Genomic DNA, 26,426 nt, shown 5'->3' with positions numbered 1-26,426 from the left:
CTCTCCCCCCAATGGAATGGCCTTAAATACTGCCGATCTGTCTGGGAAGTGCTGAGGGTTGGTGTATTTCTAATTCATTTCAGAGCTAGCTATTTTGTGTGCTTTGGGCTCTCCAACATGTATTCAAAAGCTTAAGTCTGCAGATCTAAAACTGGTAATGGAAACAAAAAAACATCTATCATTTAGATATGATGAGAGCCAATCAAAAACGTGATAGCCTCTTGATAAGTTTGTTAACTTATGCTGTTTAGCCTACAAATAGGCTAAACTGGCCAAATCAACAAATAATGAGGTCATACATACCCCCCTGCAAAATAATAAAGTAAAATAAATAAATAAAACAACCCCCCCAAAAGTAATATGTAGCTTAAAATGAGAAGAGTTACTTTTTAAAAATAAAATGTGTCCAAAAAGTTGCTACAGTGGGGTCATTATTTGATTAGGTAAAGTACCGATTTGCTAAACTGATAGAAATAAATTATACAACTTCCAGCTGTGATAAATACTTTATTTAAATGATCAATGAACAGTAAAGACAGATTTTTTTTTCTGTATTAATTGCAAGGTTTTAGTTACCATTTCTTGTCTTGAACTAATTGCAATATGGTTAAAAGCAATCTCTGGACTGAGTACTGAAGGTTCAACCAATCAGAGCCTGAGATTCCGTAAACCCAGATTGTGTCTGCGGGGTCCGGGGCAGGAGCTGCCTGCTGGTGAAGCTCTGGGAGAGGCAGGCTGATTCACCACAGTCCCAAGGTTCTGAGACACGGAGAGTGTAATGTCTGGGCTGGGTGAGTCTGAGTGGAGGTGCTCATGGGGATGCAGGTGAGTGTGGTTATGCTGCTGGTGTTCAGTGTGCACACTGCCTGCTTTTGCGTGAGCCTGCGCCTCCACAGAGGAAGCCTGAAAACGGAAGATAGTCAAGAGAGCGGTGGTGCTCAGCAATGAAGCATTTGTCAACATTTTCGAACTGTGTTTTAAAAACCCTTTAACAATCAAAATATCAGAAGTGCAGTGATAGACTGTGAAGATTTGTGAACTTTTTTTTATTTTTTATTTTATTTTTTTTATAATTTAAGTCTTGTGTTGTTCAAACAAGTACCTGAGGTTCATAGATCTCACATTTCACCTCTACAGGTTTCTTATCTTGAATCAAGCCATCCCTTTTGCCACCAGGGTTTCTGATTTCAAACTGATCCTCACGAGCCACATGTGAGCCCGAACAGAAGCCTCTGTGCTGAGAAGAGAGAAAACAAGGAGAGCTGAGCCTGCATTTACAGCTTGGGGGATTTTTGTTTGGAGCCAGTGGAGATTGGATGCAGTACACAGAGCACACCAAAGGTGAGACCAGGCACATGAACATAGGTTTAAACATGATAAATTAACCACCGAGTCTTAAGACAAATATTATAATTATAAATTGAGTGTAAGGTGCATTACTGGTCTTTAAGATATCTATGCGTATTCTTTCATCACTGTCAGAGGAGTTTCACATTCAACAGCAGATTATTGGCAGTTTTTCAGCTTCAGCCTGGTAGCAGTCCAGTTTTATGAACATATGGTGAGTAAACAGAGCATTATTTTCTCATTACTTACAGCAAACTGACAGTCCATAGGTGTGCAGCGGCTCAGTTCACTGACATCTGTTTCCCTTGAACAAACTGTCTCCACTATAGTGAATTCCACAAAGTAGGACGGACCAACAACCCACTGAAAAATATATTTATGAAAGCCTAGTTTAGGACAGAGGTAGGTCAAAATAAGCGAACTATGACCAAAACTAGTCAGATAAAATTGCTAAGAGCTTTACATTAGGTCTAGTCTTTTGAAAAGAATAGAAAACTAAAAGTACTTGCTTAGAAGAAATCACACATAAGCTTAATTTGTATTCAACCTGTTTCTTTACTGACTCTCTGCCTGCGTTTGGTTTCTTTTTCTTTTTCATTTCTTTTTCTGTCTTAACCTGTGAACTGGCTTTCGTTATGTTCTCCAGAGTAAAGTAGTTGGCCAGGCGGCTCTCCTCATTGAACCTCTGCAGGCAGAGATTGGCCGTCTCTTTGACAATGGGCTCATTCAGATTTTCGGCCGTGGGACAGTCTGGGCACGTGTCCACCACTGCAGTAGCTGGAACTGAACACAAGGATCAAGAGGTTCAAAGGTCAAAACAAAATTCTGAAGCCTGAGGGTCATCCTGTCTCAATCAATCAACTCATTTGTCACTTCTAGGCTTGACTATTGTATTTAGGTTCTTCTAAAATCTCTATGAAAATACATGATTTATCCAGAATGCCACAGCAAGACAAGATAGAGAAACGGAATTACTTCACTAGTGAGTACACACTGTTAACTCTTGTGTGGTGGATGGCATTGTTCTCAAACAACAATTTCCTACTCTGAGCACACAAAGCACTTTTTAAATACAAGCCATATTTGCCAAAGCACTTTTATGCCCAATTGATCTAACATTAATACACATTCCTTCACAGGGAGCAACTTCGGATTGGCACACAGTACTGAACCAGCCAGGGCTCAAACCACCAACCCTCTAATTATTAGAGGATCATGTTATTAGAGCAGCTATGCTTGTAGGTTTGTTGGACCCTTGCTTTTTTTTTTTTTTTTTAATTTGTAATTATAGCAACCATAGAAATTGAACCCTTAATAGATGTTTACTTTATCCCTATGTCAACCAAGACAGACCACATCCATGTTTCATATGGGTTATTTACCTCTGTTAGAGCCAATTTCTTAATAAAAGTGAGATTTACTAAAATTTAATAGAAAAAGAAAAATCTGTCATTATCAAGATATGGGTCAAGTTTTTTATTTTTTATTTTTTTTTTAAGCAAAGTTTATTATCACTACTGATGTTTATTTCTTGGAACTTGAAATTGATGAGATTCTTGTGAGTCTATAGTTGTCAGCCCTCAGAAATGCATCTGCCCGTTCTGGTTTACTAGTGATGGGAATTCCGGCTCTTTGTAGAGAGCCGGCCCTTTCGGCTCCCACCCGGCTTTTCAGGTTGTTTTGTTGCTTTAATTAATTTATTATCAACAACAATATAAAATTGTTGTCATAAAATGCAAACAACAACACAATAACATATAAATGAATATGCAAAACAAAAGAAAATGCACATTCTCTGTCATATAGGCCTGGGATGATTTTTTGGGAGAGGGTTTTCCTGGTTGGAATTGCATACACAGGATTCAGTGCATGAATATTCTTTCTGAATCCTTTAACATCCACAACTGGAAATGGTTGAAAATCAAGTGCAGTCATTTTTGCCAGGTCTTTATCAATTGAGTTCTGTCTTGTGGTGAACCACTGGAGGGCTCCACTCACACCCAGTTCCTTCCATTGCACTGATGGGTGGACAGTTCTCAGCCGCCTGCGCAGGTTGTTTGTGGAGCCGGCTCTATATGATATCCTTCTCTTGCAGACTCTACACTCTGCCTTTGTATTGTCAATAAAATTGAAATGGTTCCAGATTTTGCTTCTTTTCTTGGTGTCACTCAGTTTCATTACTATACCTTTCTAATGTGACGATGTTGTCTCTTGCAACAACCCTGGCTCTCTTTCTCTCCCTCTCCTGCTCTGTTCCTGTGCTACTGCGAGTGTAACTATCACCCCTTTTATCATGTTTGTGCATCAGTATTTTTAGCTTTGCTAGTTCCTGACAGGTTTATATCGAGCTGGCTCAGGTGCTGCTGTAGCACCTGGTTAGTACTGAAGGCTAGAGTCCTCACTGCACGGGTCTGGGTCTGACTCTCTGCCCCCACACCATTTCCTGTGTGTCATTATTCTTCAGTCTGCCCCCACTTCACTCTCTAATGTCTGCACTGTCCTGTTCACCAAAGACAACAAACTCATATTCTGAAAACTCTTCCTCTTTGAGGTTTTTTGATCAGAGAATCTTCTCACCGTCTTGCTAATTTGTTGAAAAAAAAAAATGCAGAGTTGTTCCTACATGAGGGAGGGCTTTAGATAAAAAGACAGATGTAGGTGATAGAAATGTAACAGTGTTGGAACTGTTGTGTGAACAAAACAGAGTCTGATTGCTTTCTGTGGCTAAGACGCTGTAAATAATTTTCTGTTTTATACAGTGAAGTTGACAAAAATACAGAAGAGTCTCAGTGATGCTTTGATCTACCTTCACGAATTGTACAGGAGTAGCTTTGTAGTTTGACTTGAGTGTGAACATAGGCAGATACTTGACACTCTCCATACACCTGAAATACACAAACACATTTATACAGTAGCTAAAGACACATGTACGTGTAAGAGGTGAACCACAGCAGCTAAGAAATTTCATACATTCATAAAAAAAACTATCTATTTACACTTTACTAAGCTCATACATGCAGAACATATGAATGTATGCATTACAATGCAGTGCTTTGTAAAACAAAGACAACAGAAGACTCACTGTATTAAAACTCTGAAAAGGTTGTCGCTGCAACTTCTGGTATTTTAAGTCAAATTTTCTGATAATTTTATACAGCTTTACTTAAAAAAGACCTAAATATTTTTTGTCAGTCTGGTATTGTGAAATGAATCAGGATCTATAACTTGGGACAGATATGTCAAAAAATGTCAAAGTATTGGCCGGTAAAAAATCCACCATTCAAACTCTCATTTTGAATTCAAGTTTTTCAGATCAGTTTATTTGTACAGCGCCAATAGTTGTGCTGAGGTGACTCTAACACTATAAAATAAAGCATGTAGAATACTTTTTAACATTACATTCTTGGTTACAAAAATAAAGAAAATGAAAATTTCCTTTAATTTTGATGCCGGATTATAACAATTTATATCACAAAAATATCATTTTTGTCCTGATTGTCCTGTCCAAATAGTGTCAAAAATGCTGGAGTTTCAAGATGCTAGTTATAATGTAGTTATGTGTGCATATTTTTCATTTTGAAGACCTGGGTCAATCCAATCACAAATCATATTTTTAAAGATATTTTTTCCTCTGCCTCCACAATTTGCATGAAAAATGTGCGGCCCAAAGTTTGCATACATTCAAATATCAGGCATGGTAATATAGACCAGTAAACATTTCAGGCTTTTATCTTTGACATATTCACTTTCAAACATCGTCTCAGATTATAATGTGTTCTGTGACATGTGCATTGCTTGGTACTTACTGGAACATTCCCAATATTTCTGACTTCACATTGTTTCCACGGTTTTCCACTGGTGATGTGGCATTTGGTCTCCATGACATCGATGGTTAGTTTGTACAGAGATCCATCTTTCCCCTGGACACATTCATAAATAAGCAACTCTATTTTCTTTCTTCCTTTTGTGACTTTTCTAACATAAAAACAATATGGCTGCTGGTCAATATGTTGCAGCATGCCTTTGTTGCATGATCATGTCTTTGTGCATGCATATGCATAATTCACCCTGACCTGTTCTGGAGTGTGAGGCAGATCATAGAGCCTGTTGAGGCTCCAGATGTATCCAATTTTCCTGTCCTGGTTGATCTGTTCCAACGCCTCTTCTGCCACTCACACTGCATCAGGGCTCATGCAGCCTGGAGGGTCCGAGGCCTCCCCTCCCTGGGGCAGCAAAGCCAAACATACGACCAGCAGGTACACACTCATCCTCATCTAACACACATACAGACTGGTCCTAATAAAACAAAAAATCCCACCTACTTGAATTACTAAATCTTATGCTGGCAGATCATTTAATAATGAAACTGAAACATGCATTGACCTGGAAATCTTCTTTTGCAGGACCTAATAAGTAATCCCAGTTTTTACACAAAGAGTTGTGAGAGACACATGTGAGACTGATGCTGGACTTTCTCCTCTTCCTGAAAGGATGAACAAACAGCTGCTATCGGCTGCTCTGCAGGCCAATGACTGGCTCAGACAAACTGAGCGGTCACAGTGCACTGGGGAACAGGGCAAATCAATTAAAAAGCTCACTGCACACCTCATTTCAGTTCTTGAATATTACTTTAAAAAAAATTCTTTAAGAAATGAAGTCACGCAGTCTTGATGAACAGGAATGCCTGTGAGCTTTCGATTAGCAGAACTCTTCTCAGCTCATCTCATCGAAGCTTAAAAGAAAGTGAGGGCCATTTGCAAAGCACTCCATCAGTGTAAGCCACTTCTCTGCTGCTGATTCTTCTTTTTATTTTATGTGTGCCAGTTCATACTTCCTCATAGTAACTGTAACTGGCAAATCTAAAAAGCTCATGTCAGTGGTATCATATAAAACTTAATGGGCTAGCAACAGTGGAGTGTGTGCTCTTTAGCTGTGCTTTTTGTTCATTTGATTTCTTTTTTCAAAATGAAGAAATCTATCTATTAGTTGAGTTTAGAAAAAGTTTGAGTTATGCTGCAGGAATCGATCAAAGAGTTTTGGATATACTTTTATCTTCTGTAAATATTTCTGTTGGAGTGTTTCCTGAAATGTGAATTAGAGGTTGACTCACTTTTTTCCTAATCGTTTTTGTCACATTAGCAAACACTCTGCATGCTCTTGTGCAGCCTGCTGTGCTAGAACAGATGCATTACATGAACATCAGCACCGTGTGAGTGTCTGAAAATAGTTTGAACTCGTACTGCTTTACTTCAGTAAAAGTCATAATCCTACTAAACTACAGTAATATGAAAAATGTTTTTGAATCAAAATACGGACATGTGTATTTTTGGTGCTGCTGTTCTATGTTTGTGTATAGGTGTGTGTGTGTGTGTGTGTATGTGGCAGAGCACCCATTCTTCAGGCCTGGTGGGTGTGTCAGCCAGGCCACACCTGCGGAGGAGAATCACACACACCTGATCAAGCCTTGTCTGGGAGCTATTTAACAGTTTGGCTGAGCGCTCTTTGACGCTGGATTGTTGTGTGAGACTCCACGTCAGTCATCTAGCGTCTGTGAGTGTATGCCTACTGGAATTAAGTGTCTTGATGGCTGCCTCTGTTATTTCCCCTCAGGAGGAGCGTGGAACACCGCAGGGCAGCAAGCACGGGGTGTGGGGACACACGGGAGTGGAGAGCACTGAGCATGGACTTTGGAGAAGAAGACACGACACGGGAGTCATGGAAGTGCACGGGGATTTATTGTCATTTTGCTGCCACTGTAAATAAACGCTTGTTCAGATTAAATAGAACAAAATACAAAGCATTAAAATATGTTAAAAACACAACAGCCTTAATAAACCCAGAGTAGTTTGGAGCCGGTAGTAGGGTTCATACGTCATCACTTAAAGATATCCCACCTGCTGTGAATGTTTTAATGCAGTACAGTTGTTATTATTATCACTTGTCACGTCCTCTTTATGACAGTTAAAATAAATAATTTTCATATAAGAAATAAAATTGTCTCATGTAAACTGTATATGGTGTTAAATAGGCCTATACTATTGTACTTTAATGTTAATCATAAGGGTGGTACTTCAACAGCCATATATTTTATGAGGTGGTACTCACTGTGAAAAGTTTGAGAACCACTGATCTACAGCAATAGTTCCTCAGGCTTACTGGACAATTTTCTGTTTTTCAGTTTTCCTTTGTACTTTAACCTTTTCAGCAGAATGTTTTCAGTTTTTAAGCCACTTAACACTAACCGATACATGATTCAAGGAGAAAAACATTACCTAAACCAAGGGATGTCAGCATTAATACATTACATGTAACTTAGCAACGAACTAATTTTAAAGTACCAAGCACCTAGCTGCAGAATCCCATATACACACACACCTTCACTGTGTACTGTACCACTGCACACGGTTGGAATGACAATAAAGCCACTTGTCTCAACTAAAGTGTACCTTCCCAGCAAACATGCCATTTGTGACCCATATGGGCCCATTGTCCCAGATTGCTCTCTGATGTTTCCTTTGAAATATAAATGTGTGTCGATGTTAGAAAGCACTTATGTAGTAAAAGCATAGAAAACAGTGCCTCTATGAATGAGTGAATGAGGTCGAATAAGAATGAAGTTCTATAAAGCACTTTGAGTCCTCAGGTAGCATAAGGAAGCGCTATACGGTGTAAGAACCAGTCCATTCACACACACACACACACACACACACACACACACACACACACACACACACACACACACACACACATTTATTTATTTATTTATTTATTTATTTATTTATTTATTTATATATTTCAGTAATTAAATGAGTTTTGCACACTGTGTTTATTACATTTTCATACACCACATTATGCAGCCGGCTTGAACATGGGGTCATTAGCAAAGAGAATCCCCACACCTTGATCCCCTCCCTTTTTGGTGGGGCACAGGGCAGAGACTGAGGTTGGGAAGGGCTCGATGGCGGGCTCCATCTGTCCGGGAACCTGAGGGTCAGGCTTAAGTGGGAGAGTGACTCCAACTCCAGGCCCACCGGCGGGGACATCAGGGAAGGAAGGCAAGGTCACAGGCTGGCCCAAGGCAGGCAGGACTATCACTGTTCCCTTTGCATCATCGTGGGGTGTGTTCTCATGTTCGTGCTCGTGGGGATGGTGGTGGTGCTCGTGTTCATGTAGGTGACCGTGCTTGTGGTCGTGGTCCAGAGCCAGCTCGTGGTCATGCTCATGGATGTGCACACCTACAGCGTGCTTGTTGTGTGCCTTGGCATGATGAGTGTGCACATGATCGTGGTTCAGACCGTGGTCGTGGGAGTGGTCCCAGTGCCTGTGGGAACTGCCTGTGGCATGGTCATGTGTTTGGTGGTGATTGTGGTCATCAGTTTGGTTCCTGTTGTGGCCATGATGCGAGTGGCTCTTGGTGTGGTCGTGGCTGTGTGAGTGTGTGTCGTTGTGGCTGTGGTCAGTCTCTCCACCCAGCAGGGGGAGCATCATCTGTCTCTTAGCAGCCTGGAGATTTTATACAGAGTGTACTATAATAAAGAGTTTACAAAACAGAGCCAGCCCAAGGCATAAGGAAACTAAGCGCCTTCTTAGGTCCCCCATCACCATTTATTACTTACACTGTTCCCTATGCGACTGAAGGATATTTGAACAATACAGATATGACATGTTAATGAGTCTTACCTCAGGCACATAGAGCTCACAGTCGACATTAATTTGCTCCTCATCAAAAAGAGGCTGGAAGAGGGATGCCTTACAGAAGCCCTTGTGCTGAGAAGAGAAAAAGAAGAAAAAACTTAAGAAAGCAGAGGATTGAGGATGCCTGTGGTTTTACTACGGTGGAACAATTACACATACTGAATGAAAAAGTAATCCTCTGCTGTCACAAACTAGTCAGTAGAACTTAGAACACACTGGATCAGAGCTTTGAGTGGAAAGCAGAGGTCTTTGATTGCAGCATTAAAACTAAAATGACCCCCTGATCAGAAAAGCCATACTGCACTGATCTCATCAACCCGTCTGACTACAACTTTACATGAGTGAGACTAATAATTCTTTCTCCTGACTCACAGCAAACTCGCAGTCCATAGGGGGGCAGTTCTCAGCCGTCACTGCTTCTGTGCTGTGGGGGCAGGTGGTCTCCTGGATGGTGTATTCCACACGGTAAATTGAACCTGCGACAACCTGGAAACACAAACACAAAAAGCATAACAATATGTCAATCTAAATGAGAGTCCATGATGAATAAAAGATCTTTCTTATCCCTGTTAATATTCTCATTCATTTCAGATTGATCGAGGGCTTTTCAGTGAACCTTTTGCACAAAGTGACAATACTGAACTATAACAGTTTAGCCCAGAAGTAATGACTGTATGCGCTAGTTTTTCAGTGTCACCCAGTGTTAGGTTGATTTTGATAATAGTTGTCATTGTTGTACTTAAATTAAACCTCGTCTTAAACTGTATGTTTAGAGATTTTTCTGTTCCTCCCCTACACATCTAGGATGTGTAGGGGAGCTATAGTGTTTAACTGCAGACATTGCATGTAAGGTTCTGGGTGTCCTTATAGTAGGGGTGGGGGAAAAAATCGATACTGTGTAGTATCGTGATATTTTGTTTGCTAATAATGTATCGATACAGGGACAGCAGAAATCGATATTTTGTTACAAAAAAAGTTTTTGTGCTCTGACTTCAGAGCATGTTGATCAGCTCCTTTTTCTGAGCAAGAATCCTGACATTCCTTCAATGTCCAAATGTGTTTAACTTTTTTTTTGGCAGCAATAAACATGACAGTTTACTTATTTTAATTTAAGACATGTTTTATTTTAATTAAGTTTAAAACTTTTTTATTTAATGTAAAATTATATTTTGTTTTAATTTACTTTCAAGTTCTTCAGTTGCTGAAGGGGCTGCATAGTTTTTACAAATTGCATAGTTCAGAATAGCTATAATTGTACCAGATGGTTGCATTCAGTTAAGTTGGACTAGACTGTAATACAAACCGTTCAGTTTGTCAACAATAAAACTGACTGAAATGAGAGAAAGACTGAGTGCGAGACTTTGATATTAGATATAATGAATATTGATAAAGTTTACCTTTATGTACAGAATCTGAATATCGCAAAATATTTTTAAAAATTGCAATAATATCGTATCGTGTGTTAAGTATTGTGATAATATCGTATCGTGGGATGTATGGTGATTCCCATCTCTACCTTATAGGATGTTTTACTTCCTGGCCTAAGTAAGCCAGTAAGTATTTGGTTAGCTAGCATGTTTCTATGTCACATATCTTGATGTTTCTTTTGGATATGTGGTAATCTGACCTGTGCAGTAGCACGGGAGATTTTGAGCAGAGTGAACCGATTGGCCAGCCTGCTCTGGTTGTGGAATTTCTCCAGAGACTTGGTCACAGTCTTCTGAACTTCAGCTTCCTCATTATTGCGAGGTAAATATGGACAGCCGGGACAGCTCTCATGCACCCTACCTGCAGGAATTGAGCAGAACAAAAAAGTGGTTTTACATGTTGGTGCTGCACGAAACCTGTAATTTCACCAAATTGTCTTATTTTTTTTTTTATTTTTTTTGTGTCCCGTTTGGATCTTTAGCCATCAGAATTGTTGTCTTAAGGCCAAGAAAGATGCCAAGCGGATTTATTTTACCAAGTGGATCATCATGGCCTTGCCATATTGGTCCATTTGATTGACCTTTATTATAATTATGTATTTATTTTATTTTCAGTTGCTACAAACGGGACAGACATGACTGGGGGATAGGACAGGGAGAAAGAATGAAAGAAAGAGAGGGAGAGAGAGAAAGAAAACCAAAGGGGAGAAGAGACGGTGAGAAGGGGGGAAGAAAGAAAAAAAAAAACCAACAACAAAAAAAACAAAACACCTGGGTCACCTGTATGGAGAAAAAAAACAGAAGAGAGAGCAAACAACAAAGAGCAACATAATAAAAAAAAACGGCACCATCACAATAAACTAGCTAGCAGTAGATATCAGTAGATACTAAATAATAAACGATATTGTGCAGCACGCAAGATAGACAGCGCACAATGTGCTTTGAGGCAGCAGCCAAGAAAGCTGTAGTCCGCGTCTGTGAATACCCGTGTGTACACCTGTGTGTATACCTGTGTGGATCAGCATGCTTGCATTCCAAAGGTTTCTCCATGTAACGATCTGCTAGGGAGTGTGGGGGGGCCACAGCCCCGTCCTCCAGGGTATGAAGCAGGTATGGAGGAGATCAAAACTTCAGACATCCAGAGGCCCCCAGAACACAAGAGACCAAGGAAGACCAACAGAGGGGCAGCCGCGCCACTGTCTCAGTAAGAGCTGAGGAGAGTCCCAGATGAGGGCTCACTCAGCAGCGGCGGAGCAGAAGCCAGGGGGAGTTGCAGTGACGCGCCCCTGAGCTCCGCCGGCAGCCAGCTGTGCCTGAGTGACCGAGCCCCAGGCCGAGAGGCCGGGGGCACCCCACCTCCGAAGTGGCCCGAGCGAGCCCCAGGCTCCAGGCCCCGATAAGCGGCCGCCAAGGAGTGAGCCGGTGTGTACCCGGACGCCCACCCCCAGACACAAAGAACCACCAACGCACCGATGTCTGAGGGAGTCCGCCACTGGCAGGGGAAGTGGTGGTGGGTGGAGATAGGCCTCCAAACCTTGGAGGGCCCGAGATGTCCCCAGAGAGGTGGCGTCTGATACCCAACCTGACATATAGACACAGACATACAGGCACACACAGACACAAACATCCATTCCCACCCTCATGCTCTCATATGCACTTACTCCACACTCAACCAACGTGGAGACAGACATAAAGAGACGCTGTACACATGATCACACTCCCCAAGCGTACTCTACGAACCGGGTCTAGGTACCCTTGCCCCTGGAGGGGGGAACTGCACCCAGACCCAGGTGGTGTTACCCTTTTCCCTGCGGTGGGGGGAGGCAGACCGCCCCGACTCCGCAGCAGCAGGGAGGCCCCACACTCCAGACCGCAGTCGGACGGCCAACTCCTCCTAGCCCCCCTGCTCCAGCAGGCCGCAGAGAATGGGGGTGAGAGAAGACTCCAAACCTCCCTCCACCCGCTCATTGTAGTGTTGATGCATGTGTGTTCTAAGGTGCAATTAAAACCCAGGAGGGCATGGAGCTACCTGCCACCAAATTGTCTCATAAGGTGCAGCCTGTTTTTATTTTTCCTCCATAAAGTATGCTGCTGTATATGTAGAACTGGTTGTCATCATAGATATGATCGTTAAAAATCGCAACTCCTTTTTTCATATATATGTAATATTTTTCATACCTGGTCTGATAACACAGCTGTATTTGTAGAGGCGCTCCACTCTATGCACCTTATTGATGAAGATAGCAGCTTTGCACTGTCCATATACCTGCAAACACAAATACAATATATCAACACACCAAATGACTTTATTCCCCTTCCAACTTCTGAACTAATGCTTAGGGAACAAAAACCCAAGATGATCACTATGCTGAAACAGAAAGATTTGAGGATTTTAAGAAAGCCTTGCTGCGTTCTCTGTGTGTGCGCACTTAGAATAGAATAGAATAGAATAGAATACTTTTATTTGTCAATTTCTTCAAATGTACTTGCCATACAAAGGAATTGAAATTACGTTTCACACTGTCCCATGCGTAGACATTGACAACAATAAGGTGCAGATGCACAACAAAAACAGCCCTAACAATAAAGTAATAAATAGTAATATAATAATATAAATAGTGCTAAAAGAAATACTAAAAATATATATATAGCAGCAGGTGTGTGCAATTGCAATGCAAGTCAGGAATGTTTTTGTTTGTGTTTTTTTTTTTTTTTGTGTGTGTGTGCGTGTGCGTGTGCTCTAACCTTGATATTTTCCCTTGGACGAATGTCACAGCTCTTCCAGTCCTTCCAGCTGAGAACACTGCAGTCGGTCTCCACAACATCCAGAGTGAGGTAGAAGACCACACCATTCTCTCCCTGTAATGCATGCACACACACGCACACACTTTATCAAGCAATGTTTACAGTCAATAAAAATGTAATTGAATTTAACAGCTTTCACTTGGTCACTTCCAGTGATTCATGGTACCTCCTAAACTTTCACACAAGTCACCTAAATTTGTTTTTCTTGTTTTTATTTTGACCATTTTAAGCCAGGTAGTGTCTGCAAAACACAAACACTATTTATGACGGTTTCCAAGCATCATGCATTCAGTAAACAGCCGGACTTACTGTCATAAAAAATGAATGTGATTAATTTCTGTTTCACCAAATCTGGCACTTTGTTAGAAAGTAATTCCACCCTAAACAGCACTGGTCTATCACACAGTAATAATACTGCAAGCTCAGCAGCATGGCTTACATGGCTCTTTATGTGGGCGTTGGACAGGTGGTGCAGGCTGAAGACGTAGCCCTCCTTCCTGTTCTGGTTGATTTTGGTAAGAGCCAGTTCAGCAGCTGCTTTTGTTGATGCGTCTTCACATGAGCCTGGCTCCATGCCACCATGCTCCACTGGTGCACCATTGATGGTCACACAACCCAACGCCAGCAGCAGTGATAACAGCACGCAGGTCTTCATGGTAAAGGCCTGGGACGACTCTCTTACACACTGTCACACTCGAGCTTCCAAAAGAGCTGTGTAGAGATGGAGAGGTCACATTTTATATCCTGCTACCCACATGTGCACACACACACACACACACACACACACACACACACACACACACACACACACACACACACACACACACACACACACACACACACTTGCTTAATAAAGTTATCAGTTGTTAAATAAACAAGCTGTACACCCTCTCTTCTTTTGGATCAATAGGCACATGGTCCAGTGTTGCCACAGTTGAGCCTAATCGACAACATGGCATAAAGTTTTGACCTTCTTCAGTTTGCTTAACCTTCTTCTTGAAGTGGTGAGAATGCTGTTATCCAGCTGTTGCAGTGTACTCACTCTCACCTGGATGGTACAGGTGGCATTGTTAGAATCATGTTTTTTTAAATTTCTCCGGTGCTTTAATTCCATTCAGCTACTTCTTCTGAGTGAGAAGCTGCTCAGGATGGCTGTCACCACCTTCTGAATGTTAGCAAGACTAAAGAGATGGGAGTTGACTTTCTGAGGAAAAAAACTGCGATATCATTGGTCAGAATGTGGAGGCGTTTGACTCAGTGAGGGACAGGAGGTCACTGAACAAACGGCTCTCCATCAAGGACAACCCATCACACCTGCTCCACTCCACACTGTTGAGGCAGCAGAGCCCCGTTTCTCTGAGATCGATTCAACCTCGCTGCCATAAAGAATGCTTTAGGAAATGATTCCTACCAATGAAGCTGTTTTTCTTAGATTTAAATGGTACATATTATTTATTAATGCATTTGCACTTCTGTCTTGCACTAACTTTGAACTAACTTTAGTTTTACACTTATATAACACAGCATTTTTCTTTTTCTGAATATTTAAAGGGCTTTTTACTACAAGCCTCACTCACCCAATCCAACATACATTCATAGGGTACTATTATTCAAGCTCTGTGTCTAATATTCATGAACAGACCCACAAATCAGTGTGCATCTTGAGCAACTCAAGATTCGGTTCCTTGTCCACACGTCATCAGGCAGCTTGGAGGCACCAAGGATATAGTGCCTCCAAAAGAATAGTCTTTCGCCCCTATACCCAGGTCAGACGACCGATTTGCACGTAGCTGCCATCACCAGTGTGTGAATGTGTGTGTGAATGGGTGAATGACTGGATATGTAAAGCACTTTGGGGTCCTTAGGGACTAGTAAAAGCGCTATATAAATACAGGCCATTTACCATTTACCATATAACCAGCAACTTTTTGCACAACCTGCTCTATATCCTGAGCCACAGCCAATCTCTCTGAAGAAGACTGCCTAAAGAAGAGCCGAGCCTGGATTTACCACTTGGGAGTGGAAGCTTCTTGTGGCCAGAACACAATGTATGCATTACACGCATAGCACACAAAATGTAAGACCATACACATGACAAGTTTCCCCACGCACATTTTCCTTTGTGTACAAGTTTACATCTGTAAATAAAGTCTTGTTAAAACTGAGTTTCTGTTGTCCGTGTCTGTATCTGTGCTTGGGTCCATGTTGCATACTGGCCTCTGGGCCCGCCTATGTCATGGCTGTAGGCCGACTCGGGAGAAAAGGACTCAAATGCAGGACGCAGGCGGAGAACTGGTTAATGTTTAAGTAACAAAGTTTATTTTCAAAGTAAGTGAATGTGCAACGAGACTATTAAACTGAACTGTGAGCAATGAGTATTAACATGTGCCATGAACAATGCTAAAGTTTTGAGCACTTATGGAACCTGAGCTATGCAAGCAACAAGAAAAACAAGAACTGCAGTTCTGTGATTTTGGGGCCAAAGGGGAAGTCAGACTGGATGGCAGGGTCCAGGGGGGTCAGAGTCACTGAAATAAGAGTAAACAAGCTCAGGTATGGTTCCAGGTGATTGCTGTCAGATGATGGTTCTGAATGTTCCTTTAAGCTGTTTACTTGCCACAGGTGGATCAGTAGCGTGGAGGGGAGAGTGGTAAGGAATCCAAAACTCCTGAAGTTGAGACAGGCAGGTGCGTGGAGTGAGCGATAGCCTTGGCTATAAAGACCGCTGAGAGGTCCAGCGTCCAAATGCAGGTTCTATGGAGAAGGTTGGTGTCTGGCAATCTGGTGAGTAGCTATGAACGAGAATCAAAAGGTAATTTACTATGACGTTCACAAAACACTATGTTGGCCTGCACTAACTCTGTTTGCTGAGAATCTCGCAAAGAGAAGTCGAGAGCGCTGGCCTTATAAGTTGACAGCTTAATTACCCACAGGTCAGAGCAATGAGCAGGAACACTGTGGCTCTGTATTATTGAAGGGTCTTTACCTTACAATATAGTGCTTTGAGGTGACCGTACTGTAGTTGTGATTCTGTGCTATACAGTATAAAATGGCGGGGGCATTGCAGAGTTGGAGTCTTCCTCTTCGTCCAACAGTGGAAGTTCCAAGTTGGTTAACTCGTCTCCTTCAGTGTTTGTAAAGAGATCCACCTTTCTCCTGGAGACATATAGACATTTAAAAAACAATTCTCTCTGTATTTGCTTTCTTTTTCTCCTCTTATATTTTAAGGCTCTGTAAACAAGGCTGTTGGTCAATCTGTGAATTACCTGTCTGTCATTTGGTGGACAGGAACTATTTTTTGGAGTGACACAAACATCTTTTTGTACTGTAAAGAGTTTGTACACAACATTCCAGAGGCATTTCCTGCATTATTATGTAAATAGTTGTATATACCTTTGTTGTTTCCAAAATTTATGCATAGGTTTTTGAAATTGACAAGTTGATAGAATGATTTGTTAAACATGCTTGTGGTTTTCACAGAAAATTTTTTTTTCCTAGTCTTATTTTATATTTGTGTGATTTTAGGTCAAAACGAAAAAAATAAATGCAAAATCAGACGCGAGATTGTTCTGGAAAGAATGATACCAAATGACAAGGCTGACCCTTTTAAAGCTGAAATATAATGGAAAAATTATGAGTAGCCAAAAATGGATAATTATCCCCCTGTACCTACAGGGTTAATATTAACACATATGCTAGTCTGAAAATGTTCTTTGTGGGGCCTTTTGGCAAACTGATGCTGGACTTCCAGTAAGGATGAGCAAACAGCTGGCATCTGCTGCTCTGCAAGCCAAAGGCTGGTTCAGAAAAAATGAGAGGTCATAGTGCATTGGGAAACAGGGTATGTTTATTTTTTAAAACTTAAATAGTCAGAAATCCTCATAGTTATTGTAACTGACAAATTCAGCTAATGATACTAACAACAGTGGAGCCAAAGCATTTTGTAAATACTCCAGCACTGAATACCAAAAGGAAATAGGTTGCAAACACATAAAACTTGTGTGACAATTCTCAAATATACCAATTTATTTGGCCAAGCCAACAAACATGCTAATGTTTCATCCTTTTAGCCTTCATCAGACTATGAAACACATTGGAGGTAATATATATTTCTGTCAGACGACCATATTGAAAGAGTCACAAAGTAAAGATTTTTTCTAATCTCTTAATAACAACAGTTTATATTAACAGTGCTTATACGCTTATATTCGTCAAACAAAGACAGCACTCAACATATTTCAGAACATGAAATCAGTTATTTTAAGAATATTATGAAGGTAAACACGGTTCTCCTGCCACTCTGCATTTCTTTGATCTTTAACATGTAATTGTCCCGCCAGAGAAGGCAATCTATATAAGCACTTTCTCAGAGAGAGAGAGAGATGTATTGGAGCTCAATGCTCAACACAGTGACACTTACAGTACTCATCTAAATGATTTGTCTTTAAAATACATTACATGTAGGTTTGCAGTTGCTAGGCTCAACATACTGCGACCCACCATGAGAGATGAAGTTATAAAATCCTGGTCCGATGGTCGGAGAATATAAAAGATGAAAAAGGACCATAACAGATAAGCATTGCAAGCAGACTGAGTAACAGTTTATCCTTTTTTTTCTAGAAAATTTTCCTTTGCAGGGCCTGTTTGCACTGTGATGCTAGACTTCCCGTAAGAATAATCAAACTGCTGTGTGGCCAGACTTTTCTGGTTCAGACAAACTGACGGGTCATAGCATACTGTTGAACTGGGTAAATGGACTCAAAGAAATACAATTGTTTATTTTTAATAATTAATACTCATAGAAATTCTCAAAGTTAATAAACCCTGCAACATATTTAGGGTGTATACTGCCCTATCATAGCTGGGATAGGCTTCAGTCCACTTGGGATAAGGATAAGCAGAAGAGAGTGGATGGATGGATGGATGGATGGATAGTGTAACTCAGTGATTCCTGAGATTAGGGACAAAACAGGTTTTAATTTTCTAAAATATATTTTTTGATTTTTCAAAAACATATTTACATATAATTGTTACACAAAGGTTTGGCCGTCTCACCATGTTTTGGTACAATCTCCCAGGTGAAACATTTTTTAATAATTTATGCTTTTGCTGGAGAAGTGCAAGGTTTTTGTCAACACCGTCAGACACAAAGAAATGCAAAAATATATATTTTAAATTAAGTTGTTTCAGCTATTTTGACTATTAGCAGCTTCTCTATTCTATTTTTTATGCACATATGTTTTCAAAGTAATTATACTACATTTAAAAGTAAGATTGTTTTGGCTGTTTATTATTAGAGTTACAGTCATACATATTTTCAGAAGCTTGTATTTAATCTCTATAAGAAACAATCATATTAAGCAGGATGCAAATTACACATTTATTGAGAAAATTACGTATTTTTATTGGAAGATCATGAGGGAGGAAACTATATGGTTCTCCAAAAGAGAAAAATAAACAAAAACTCCAGTTGACAAGGTGCTAATGGTGGTGACACACTAGTAGAAAACAAGATTTTATTTCTTTCAAAATGACCATTAAACCTTAGCAACCTTTGTAATGTCACAAGACACATCATAACAATTCTGTTTTTGCACATGTCAAGTTCTACATCTTAACAGTTCACCAGCAAGTAGCTGCCTACTACTCCTTGATTCCTAAAGTACTCTGTGGTTGTGGACCCTGCTGTACTTTCTCTCCTTTTGTCTCTCTGTGCTTGTTTCCAAAACCTTCTCTTCTACCTTTTTTCTTGTCCTTTCAGATCACTGATGTTCTTTATTTTTCCCTCTTTCACTCTATTTCTCCATCTTTCCCTTTCCTTTATGAGAAACTCAAGCTGGCTGTTAATTTTTTCTCTCCTTCTTTTTTGATCATCCCTGTTCCTTCTCTTTCATTCCTCTACTGACAGGTTCCCCTTTGCCATTCTAGTCTGAAATGTACCATTTTATAATCACTATAATTTTTCTGAACCTTATGCTTTTTTACAAATTAAGGATGAATATTCACAACACAATTATGCATTAAGCAATAGAAATGCTATCCGGTCTTTAAGTCTGATGTCATTAGTCATTTCCAGGTCCAAACTCTGCTGCAGATCCCAAAGTCAAAGGATCTCTGCGGCATCACTGAGAGTTACAAACTGTCTAAATTCTTTCATCTTTAATAAAATGATCAGTGTGTGGCTCTACCAGGTGTAACATCCAGGCATCCATGAAAACAGAATATATGAAATTTAACAGAGTTAGAAGTTAGATTGCTTGTTTCCCCCTAAACATGATATACCAGCTGAATGAATGCTAATTTTTTTCCACTTGATAAAAGTTAACGTGAGGGTTCGGTTAGGCTGACAGTGATCACTGACTGTTTTTAGGGGCTTGCTCAGATGTAATAGAACAAGATAAAAAGCATTAAAACATTTTAACAGCACAACAGGCTTAATAAACACAGAGTAGTTTGGGCCCGGAAGCAGGATTCATACATCATCACTTAAAGAACAGCTCTCGGGGCAGAGATAGCTCAGTAGATGCCACATGATCGGAAGGTTGGGCATTCAACCAACAGCGGCTATCCTGGATTGGTAGCTGCCCACTGCATCACTGAGTGAATGGGTTAAATGCAGAGTACTAAGCATTTTCCTACAGGATTAATAATGTATACATAAACAATGAGATTCAAGATAAGTCAAATTTGATAATATTTGACACATCTGTGAAGCAGAAATATCAGTAAAACACACAGGAAGTAATATATCTGAAATATTAGTAAAAAATAACTTCATATAAATGGTGAATAGCACACTTTTGTGACATTTGTCAACACCATTAGAAAAAGGGTCAACACCGTCAGACAAAAAATCCTGATGGTGTTGACGTCATGTTTTTCTGACAGAAACCATCTTGTTTTTCATCATTTGTTTATGGCCTCTACAATCTACCTAAATTAAGCTCTTTTTACAAAACAAAATAAATAAATCTTGGTTTACATCGACTTTGGTGTTGACGCGCTATGGTTGTGACACAGAGTTTTATCAGAAAGGTGTGTCATAAATGAAATAAAAATAAAATAAATTATCACAGCAGTGACCTCATGGCATGTGTACCAAACAGGAAGTGGTAAAGGGGTCCTCAGAGTGTAAGCTACCCACAATAATTCCCGATTCTTTTCTACTAGAAAAAAGTAGGGAAAAATTTTTTCAATTGCATATTTTTGATATTATATAATGTTATTGACTTAAATACTTAGTGACGAGAGCCATGATGTTTAATTTTACATTACTTTTACTTTTTTCCCCTGTATTTTAATATTATCACACCTGCTTCTGGACAATGGATTTTTAAGGTACTGGTAATCTATTGTACCATTTAAAATAAATATATATGTATAAAAAATGCAAATTCATGCTTTTGTTGCATAAACATTGCCTTGGTTTGTCTGTTAGTCAGTGTGGTTAACACTTGTATTCATATTTTTAACCCCAAAATTGGGTTTTATCTGGCGGACATGTTTTGTCCCTTATCTCAAGAATCACTGAGTAACCAAACGGGGGCCACCGTGAGGTTTTCCAGCTCTTGGTGCCTCATCAGCTACATACCAATGTGCTCCACCTGGTTCGTGGTTCGGTGGCTGCGGGTCACTTCGGAGTCACCATAACTTTGCAAAGACTTCGGTCCTGGTTCTACTGGCCAGGGTATCACCAAGATGTAGAGCTCCATCAGTATGATGCTTGCACTGCCCAGAAGGGGCCATCAGAATGGCCCCCACTTGCAACAGTATCAGGTGGGGGCTCCCATGGAAGGTGTTGGGGTAGTCATCCTTGGCCGTTTCCCTACCACTAACCTAGGGAACCGCTATGTCCTTTTCCTGCCATGGACTACTTCACCAAGAGACCTGAAGCATATACTGTCGCCGCCCAGAGTGCTGTTACCACAGCTGAGTGTCTGGTCAATGAGAAACATAATACTCAAAGAAGGGGGGAAGGTCTTGCACCCGGCAGGTGTGGGTTTATAGCCCATAGAGGAAAAAAGGCCTTGCCAGCATTGCCTTCCCCAAAACCTCCAAGATTTGGCTGAATGTAATCTGTTGTAATCTGTATGTTATCTCCCATCATGCCTCTGGCAAACTGTGCTTCATGTTAAGTTTAAGGAAATTGTCTTTGCTGTATCTGTTATTGTTATGAAACTTACTTAGTTTTGTTCCTGCATATTGTGCTGTGTTGTTTTAACATACAGCTGTTGTTATAGTGGAAAAGAGATGTTACACCATAAGTGAAGATATATGCAGGGTTACTGACCCTCTTGGAAGCACAGTGTTGGGTGTCTTCTCAATGGTGAATAAACAAGCTCCCCCTTGTGTGTCACTGGGATAAGAGGCATTATCTAGAGAGCCAGCACCTAATTGTGAAATCTCTGCTATGTGAGTGCTGAGCTTGGTCCAATATTTTGCATGACAAACAGGAAACATCTCTTAAGGACATGACTTTCAGATACTAATCCTCAGTCTTTGGTAATTTTTTAGGCCTGACACTTATTTATGTTTTTTGCTCCTCAACTTCCTCAGATTTATAAAGCTAATGATTCTTTGCGAATAATCTTGATTATTGGCAGAAGTACAACTATATGTCTGCTAAATGCAACTAACTTTACATTTGTTATAGATTCAACTAAACAAACTGTATGTTTTTGCAATAGGCTGCTAGAAACAAAGTGCCTAAAGACACTATTTAAAGTACACTGAAAAAATGGGAATTGGCAGGCTTTTGAATTTGCACAAATGAATTTAGTTAATGCTACACAAGCCTTTCATGTTTCTCTTATTTACATGATTAAATAAAGTACCATTTACTTGATTATAAACAATACTGAGACTACTCATTTTTCTTGCATTGATTTAAAGTGACTAAATTAGAATACTAAAACCATTGTAATCATGTTTGACAACAACCGGAAATGATGCAATATATTCAAAGACAACAACTAAATATGATTGGATAATAAGACCTAGAGTCTTATCCAATAAGACAACAACATAATTTAAGGAGAGCGCAATTGACCGCCAGATTCTGGAAGACTGTTTAGCCACATGCAACCTTTGGCACTGAGTCAGGCATACTGAGAAGGTAAGTAATTTAAATACATTTGTTTTAGTTGGGTACGTTTTCACAGATGTGTTGTAGTGCATGCTATATAAAAATTAATCTGTAATGCATCTACATGTTGTTTTTACAGTGCTAGCTAAAGTTGGTATTAGCTTTGTGGCTAAAACTGAAAAATAGTAACAAATTGCAGCTGTTGTCGGTCAGATATGGAATTTATGCATGTGACAGAGAGCACTGACGTTTTTGATGGCTTAGCAAGTTAAAACATCACTGAGAGAGCGCAGTAGTGTTTGTGTTACTCGTGCTAGTTATGGCTACAGTGGCTAATTAGTCCGGCTGTAACCGTCAGAGTTTAAGAAGCTGGGAGCCCCACAGTGCTATACCTTAATTCTTGCTGCTGACACGCAGCAGTTATAATAAGGATCCTGCCACCTTAGACGTGGGTTTAAGAACCTGTGCCCATAAATGCCAAATCATTTTTCCATTTAGTCATTGTTTTAGGTGAAGTGTCACTTACTTGACTATTCTATTGGTCACGGCCAAGTAATACAGCAGATATCTACAAGGAGATAAGTTTGTTCAACAGACTATGTCTTATTAAGTGATGTATTGTGAATTTTCCAACATCGGCCCAAAACAAATTAGGACCCTTTCCCCCCCTCTTTTTTTCTAGTTTGTGTAGAACATATGTGAGCTGCTTCTCAAAACATTATGTATAAATGAGGGAAAGATTGGTACTTTAAAGAAACCATTGATGCTCTTCTGGACTGGAATACCTTTTTTCAATTAAAATTAATGTTTTTTGTGATGGTAGAATTTTTACCTTTATGATTACAGAAGTCAAAACATCAGATGATGATAGCTTTCTATCTAAACTCCCCATCTCTTGGCAAGTCTGAATTAGAGAGCTCAGCTGTATCGGCCTTTCTAGTGGATTTAAAGAGTTAAAGAGGAGATAGCTTAAGTCATTAGGTACATATTCCCTGACATTCTAGAGGTCAACCTTGCACAGTGTGTGACATTAAAGGGCATAACTTATAGAAATGGAATGGTACTGGCCCAAAGGGCAGCAGGTGGATTGCCAGAATACTGAAAAACCATATCTGCATTGTACCACAGCATATTCTACATTGTCAGAGAGCTTGGTGGCTGGTACAGAGAGCACGACAGAGCTTTTGAGCTCAACCCAGTATCATCAAGAATATTCACTCTCATTTCACTCTGTGAACTCCTTGAAACTTATCCATTGGTTGTCTATGAGATTGGATCAGTCCACATTGTGACTTTAAAAAGGCATATAGAAATAAAAGGTGTTCATATAAGTGTAATAGGTTCAGTCGCATGTATTTCATTAGATAAATTCTTCTTTTTTATGTCTGATCTTTATAACTTTGACTATTGGGTATGGATAGCTTTATGAAAACTAAACTGAAAGGATTCTTTCTGAATATGTCATTCTTTTTTGCCTACAGTCCTATGGTCCTAAAGACTGTTTTGGCTCACTCTCTAATGGAGCGCCTGAATCAACTGAGGATCTCATCGTTGAAGTCAAGAGACAGTGTTGTCTTCAGGGCAGTTTCAGACTTCAGTTTATGGATTCCTTGTTTGGGAATGAGTTTCTTAACCTCACCTCAGTTTCAGAAGTAGCAGACAAAGGGACTCTTAAAGCTATTGACATGCCAAAGCCCACCACATGGACATAAAAAAAGAGTAACAGAGTTGGTGAAACTCAAGATGGAAAAGACTTTTTCATACAGAAGACATGAAGTTGTCCATGATGCACCAATGGTGGAGGCTTTCATGGCAAGATGGCCTGATCTATTTGATTTCCATGAGGTAAGGTTTGCCTCATACACGGTGTTCTTGTGGTATTAGCCTAAAATGGTTAAGGCACAGTTGTTATTTGACAGCCCATTTCTTCAGTATGAGTGATTGCAGCCTTCTTCCAGGTAGTAAACCTTTGAAGCTCATTCCTCTGTGCTCATGTTTTCAGATCAACACTGAGTTTAAGAGAATTGCCACCATCCCCCCTCAAACAAAGTTCCTGGCTCAGCTGGATCTCCACTTGGACAACCTGGTGAAGTTGGTCAACAGAAGAGGAGAGCTTGGACTAATACTGAAAAGAATTGTGGCATAAATGGATAATGTAAGTGATAAAGCCTGAATTTCAAATGTTTTCCCATGATAAATTCTCTCATATTGTATTTTTACATCTGCTTGTTTTTTTAACCTTCACTTTGTCAACTTATTATTAATTGCCAGTAAACCTATTATTAATTTGTGTGCCTTTACTTTAAAAACATTCATGTAAAGTACACTATTAAAACTTAAATGAAGGACAAGGGCTGAATGAAGATGCTAATTACATACATTTCATTTCAGTGCAAAGATGTTGATGCTGCGTCTGTCAAGGGAGTGTGTATCTACATGGGTGAAGACGCTGGCATGCTTATCCGGGAGTATGTGGTATGTACTTGTCTTTTTTTTTCTTCTTTTTTTTCAGACTTTCCACAGTTTGTCATATTACTTACTTGGCATGAAATGACTAACGTGGCTTCTTTTTTACAGGGCATCGAAGAACGTGCCATCAGTGAGACTGTTGAAGACACCACTGTTTGAATTTATCTTCTTAAAGAGCAAGCTTCAGCAGATGAACAAGAGTTGTCCTTGCAGGCATCAGGGTGGCGAAGACTTTGGATAATGTAGCATTTGCTGTGATAATGCTATTTGGACTCATGTATGCATTAAACCTTGCTTACCCTGCGGACCTGCGCTACAACTTTGACGTTTTCCAGAAGGTTTTCATGGAACTGGATGGAGCTAAACTCTCTAAAGTTCTTGCTTTCAAAAACCATCTGTTTCATTGAGAAGTCAAAGACTGCACTTCTGCAATTCTTTGCAGTTTTTCATTTTGTGTTCAGTAACGTTATACTGCTTATGTTTTTATTGCTTTCCCCTCATGTGACTGCAATGCAGGATGATTCTTCCTTTTGGTATCATGTTCTAAGAAATTTTTACTGACGATTTTTAGCAATATGTTCTAAGTCAACCTTAATGTCCTGCTTACATGTTTAAAATGAAGATTAAAATTCATGTAGGTGTTTGGTATTAGTTATGTAACAATGTCATTTAAGGCTCAACTTAGTTGAAATCTTGTACAGATAAATACTTGTACAGAAGCTGAAACTGTTGTCAAATAATACACAAGTTATATTTTGTAAATCTGTTTACTCATAAAAGCGTGTTGCTTTTTTTCAGGTAGTCTTAATTTAGTTTACATTTTCAATTGTGTAATTAATTCAAATGTTATATGTAAGAGATGACAGGATCATCTATAAGCACTTTCTTTTATTTGCTGCTGAGGTCAGTTTTTTGTGATATATTTGCAAATATATTCTCAAACTAACTTTTTCTTTTAGTTATTTCTGCAGGCTCTATTTAAAAATGTGTTAACAAGTTTATATGGATGTGATTTTGGATTTGTTCATGGCAGAATTGCTGCTTTCACTGCTGTTACAGTTTAATAAAGGTGAATTGTTCAGTAGCACTCACAGTCTTTGCCTTTTTTTTTGTCAATAATGATCAGTTAATATTTCAATTGAAAAAATTAAGTAGGATTTAAAGCCATAAGTTGTGTTGCAGGAACATAATTGCAATGTGTTTACATTACATAATATCATTGCGTACGACTGGCAAATAAAAATAAGTTGGTGTTAAACATTAAAATATATTGACATTATGCAATACATTGATGTTAAGATAACCGATTAATATTAGTACATCAAACATGATTTTTTTAAGTAATCTAATGTAAATAAAATACTTTGATTTGACAAGCATTAATTACTTGAGGGAAAGTGGAAAATTAAGTCAGTCATACTTGTTCATATTATGTGGGACCGATGTACACAATAAAATCAAGTAAATTGAAATAACTTTTTTTTTCAGTGTAGGCTCTTAGCTGAGTTTTGTGTTTTGCGTAGACACCAGTTCTTTCTTTGAGCTATGTGCCTTTTCTCTAGCTGTGGGTTCTCAATAATGACAGTAATGACAGAGCT

General features: G+C 39.6%; 2 protein-coding genes and 1 pseudogene across 2 annotated transcripts; 1 reads left to right on the top strand and 2 right to left on the bottom strand.

Moving 5' to 3' along the window:
- Window positions 1–491: 491 nt before the first annotated feature.
- LOC147309733 (fetuin-B) lies at window positions 492–5,829 on the bottom strand. Its single transcript, XM_086269452.1, is given in 7 exon segments — window positions 492–903; window positions 1,103–1,237; window positions 1,597–1,710; window positions 1,964–2,130; window positions 4,154–4,232; window positions 5,154–5,267; window positions 5,421–5,829. Coding segments are annotated over 7 exon segments (1,065 nt in total). The 5' UTR covers window positions 5,622–5,829; the 3' UTR covers window positions 492–648.
- Window positions 5,830–7,060: 1,231 nt separating this feature from the next.
- On the bottom strand, window positions 7,061–13,985 carry LOC147309732 (fetuin-B-like). The gene is made up of 7 exons (XM_086269134.1): window positions 13,714–13,985; window positions 13,215–13,328; window positions 12,648–12,735; window positions 10,670–10,830; window positions 9,415–9,528; window positions 9,028–9,114; window positions 7,061–8,850 (listed from the first exon to the last, which is right to left on the bottom strand). The coding sequence occupies exons 1-7, from the start codon at window positions 13,927–13,929 to the stop codon at window positions 8,197–8,199; spliced, it is 1,434 nt and encodes a 477-aa protein (XP_086125260.1). The 5' UTR covers window positions 13,930–13,985; the 3' UTR covers window positions 7,061–8,196.
- Window positions 13,986–21,139: 7,154 nt separating this feature from the next.
- LOC147309731 (uncharacterized) lies at window positions 21,140–25,297 on the top strand (annotated as a pseudogene).
- The last annotated feature ends 1,129 nt before the right edge of the window (window positions 25,298–26,426 follow it).

This window comes from Aulonocara sp. 'chitande type north' Nkhata Bay, linkage group LG17, assembly GCF_057382095.1.
Source record: "Aulonocara sp. 'chitande type north' Nkhata Bay isolate Kocher_YH1m ecotype deep benthic linkage group LG17, A_spYH_male_GT1.1, whole genome shotgun sequence".
NCBI lineage: Eukaryota > Metazoa > Chordata > Actinopteri > Cichliformes > Cichlidae > Aulonocara > Aulonocara sp. 'chitande type north' Nkhata Bay.
Note: the sequence above shows the minus strand (reverse complement) of the source record. Positions and strands in the feature narration are given on the sequence as shown.

Bases quoted from the DNA above. Each gene is read 5' to 3' on its own strand.
- LOC147309732 (XM_086269134.1), bottom strand. From the start codon at position 13,929: ATGAAGACCTGCGTGCTGTTATCACTGCTGCTGGCGTTGGGTTGTGTG. The intron at 10,831-12,647 runs GTATGAAAAATA...CAATTCCTGCAG, and splicing joins CAGCTGTGTTATCAGACCAG to GTAGGGTGCATGAGAGCTGT. The intron at 9,529-10,669 runs GTCAGATTACCA...TTGTGTTTCCAG, and splicing joins TCTCCCGTGCTACTGCACAG to GTTGTCGCAGGTTCAATTTA.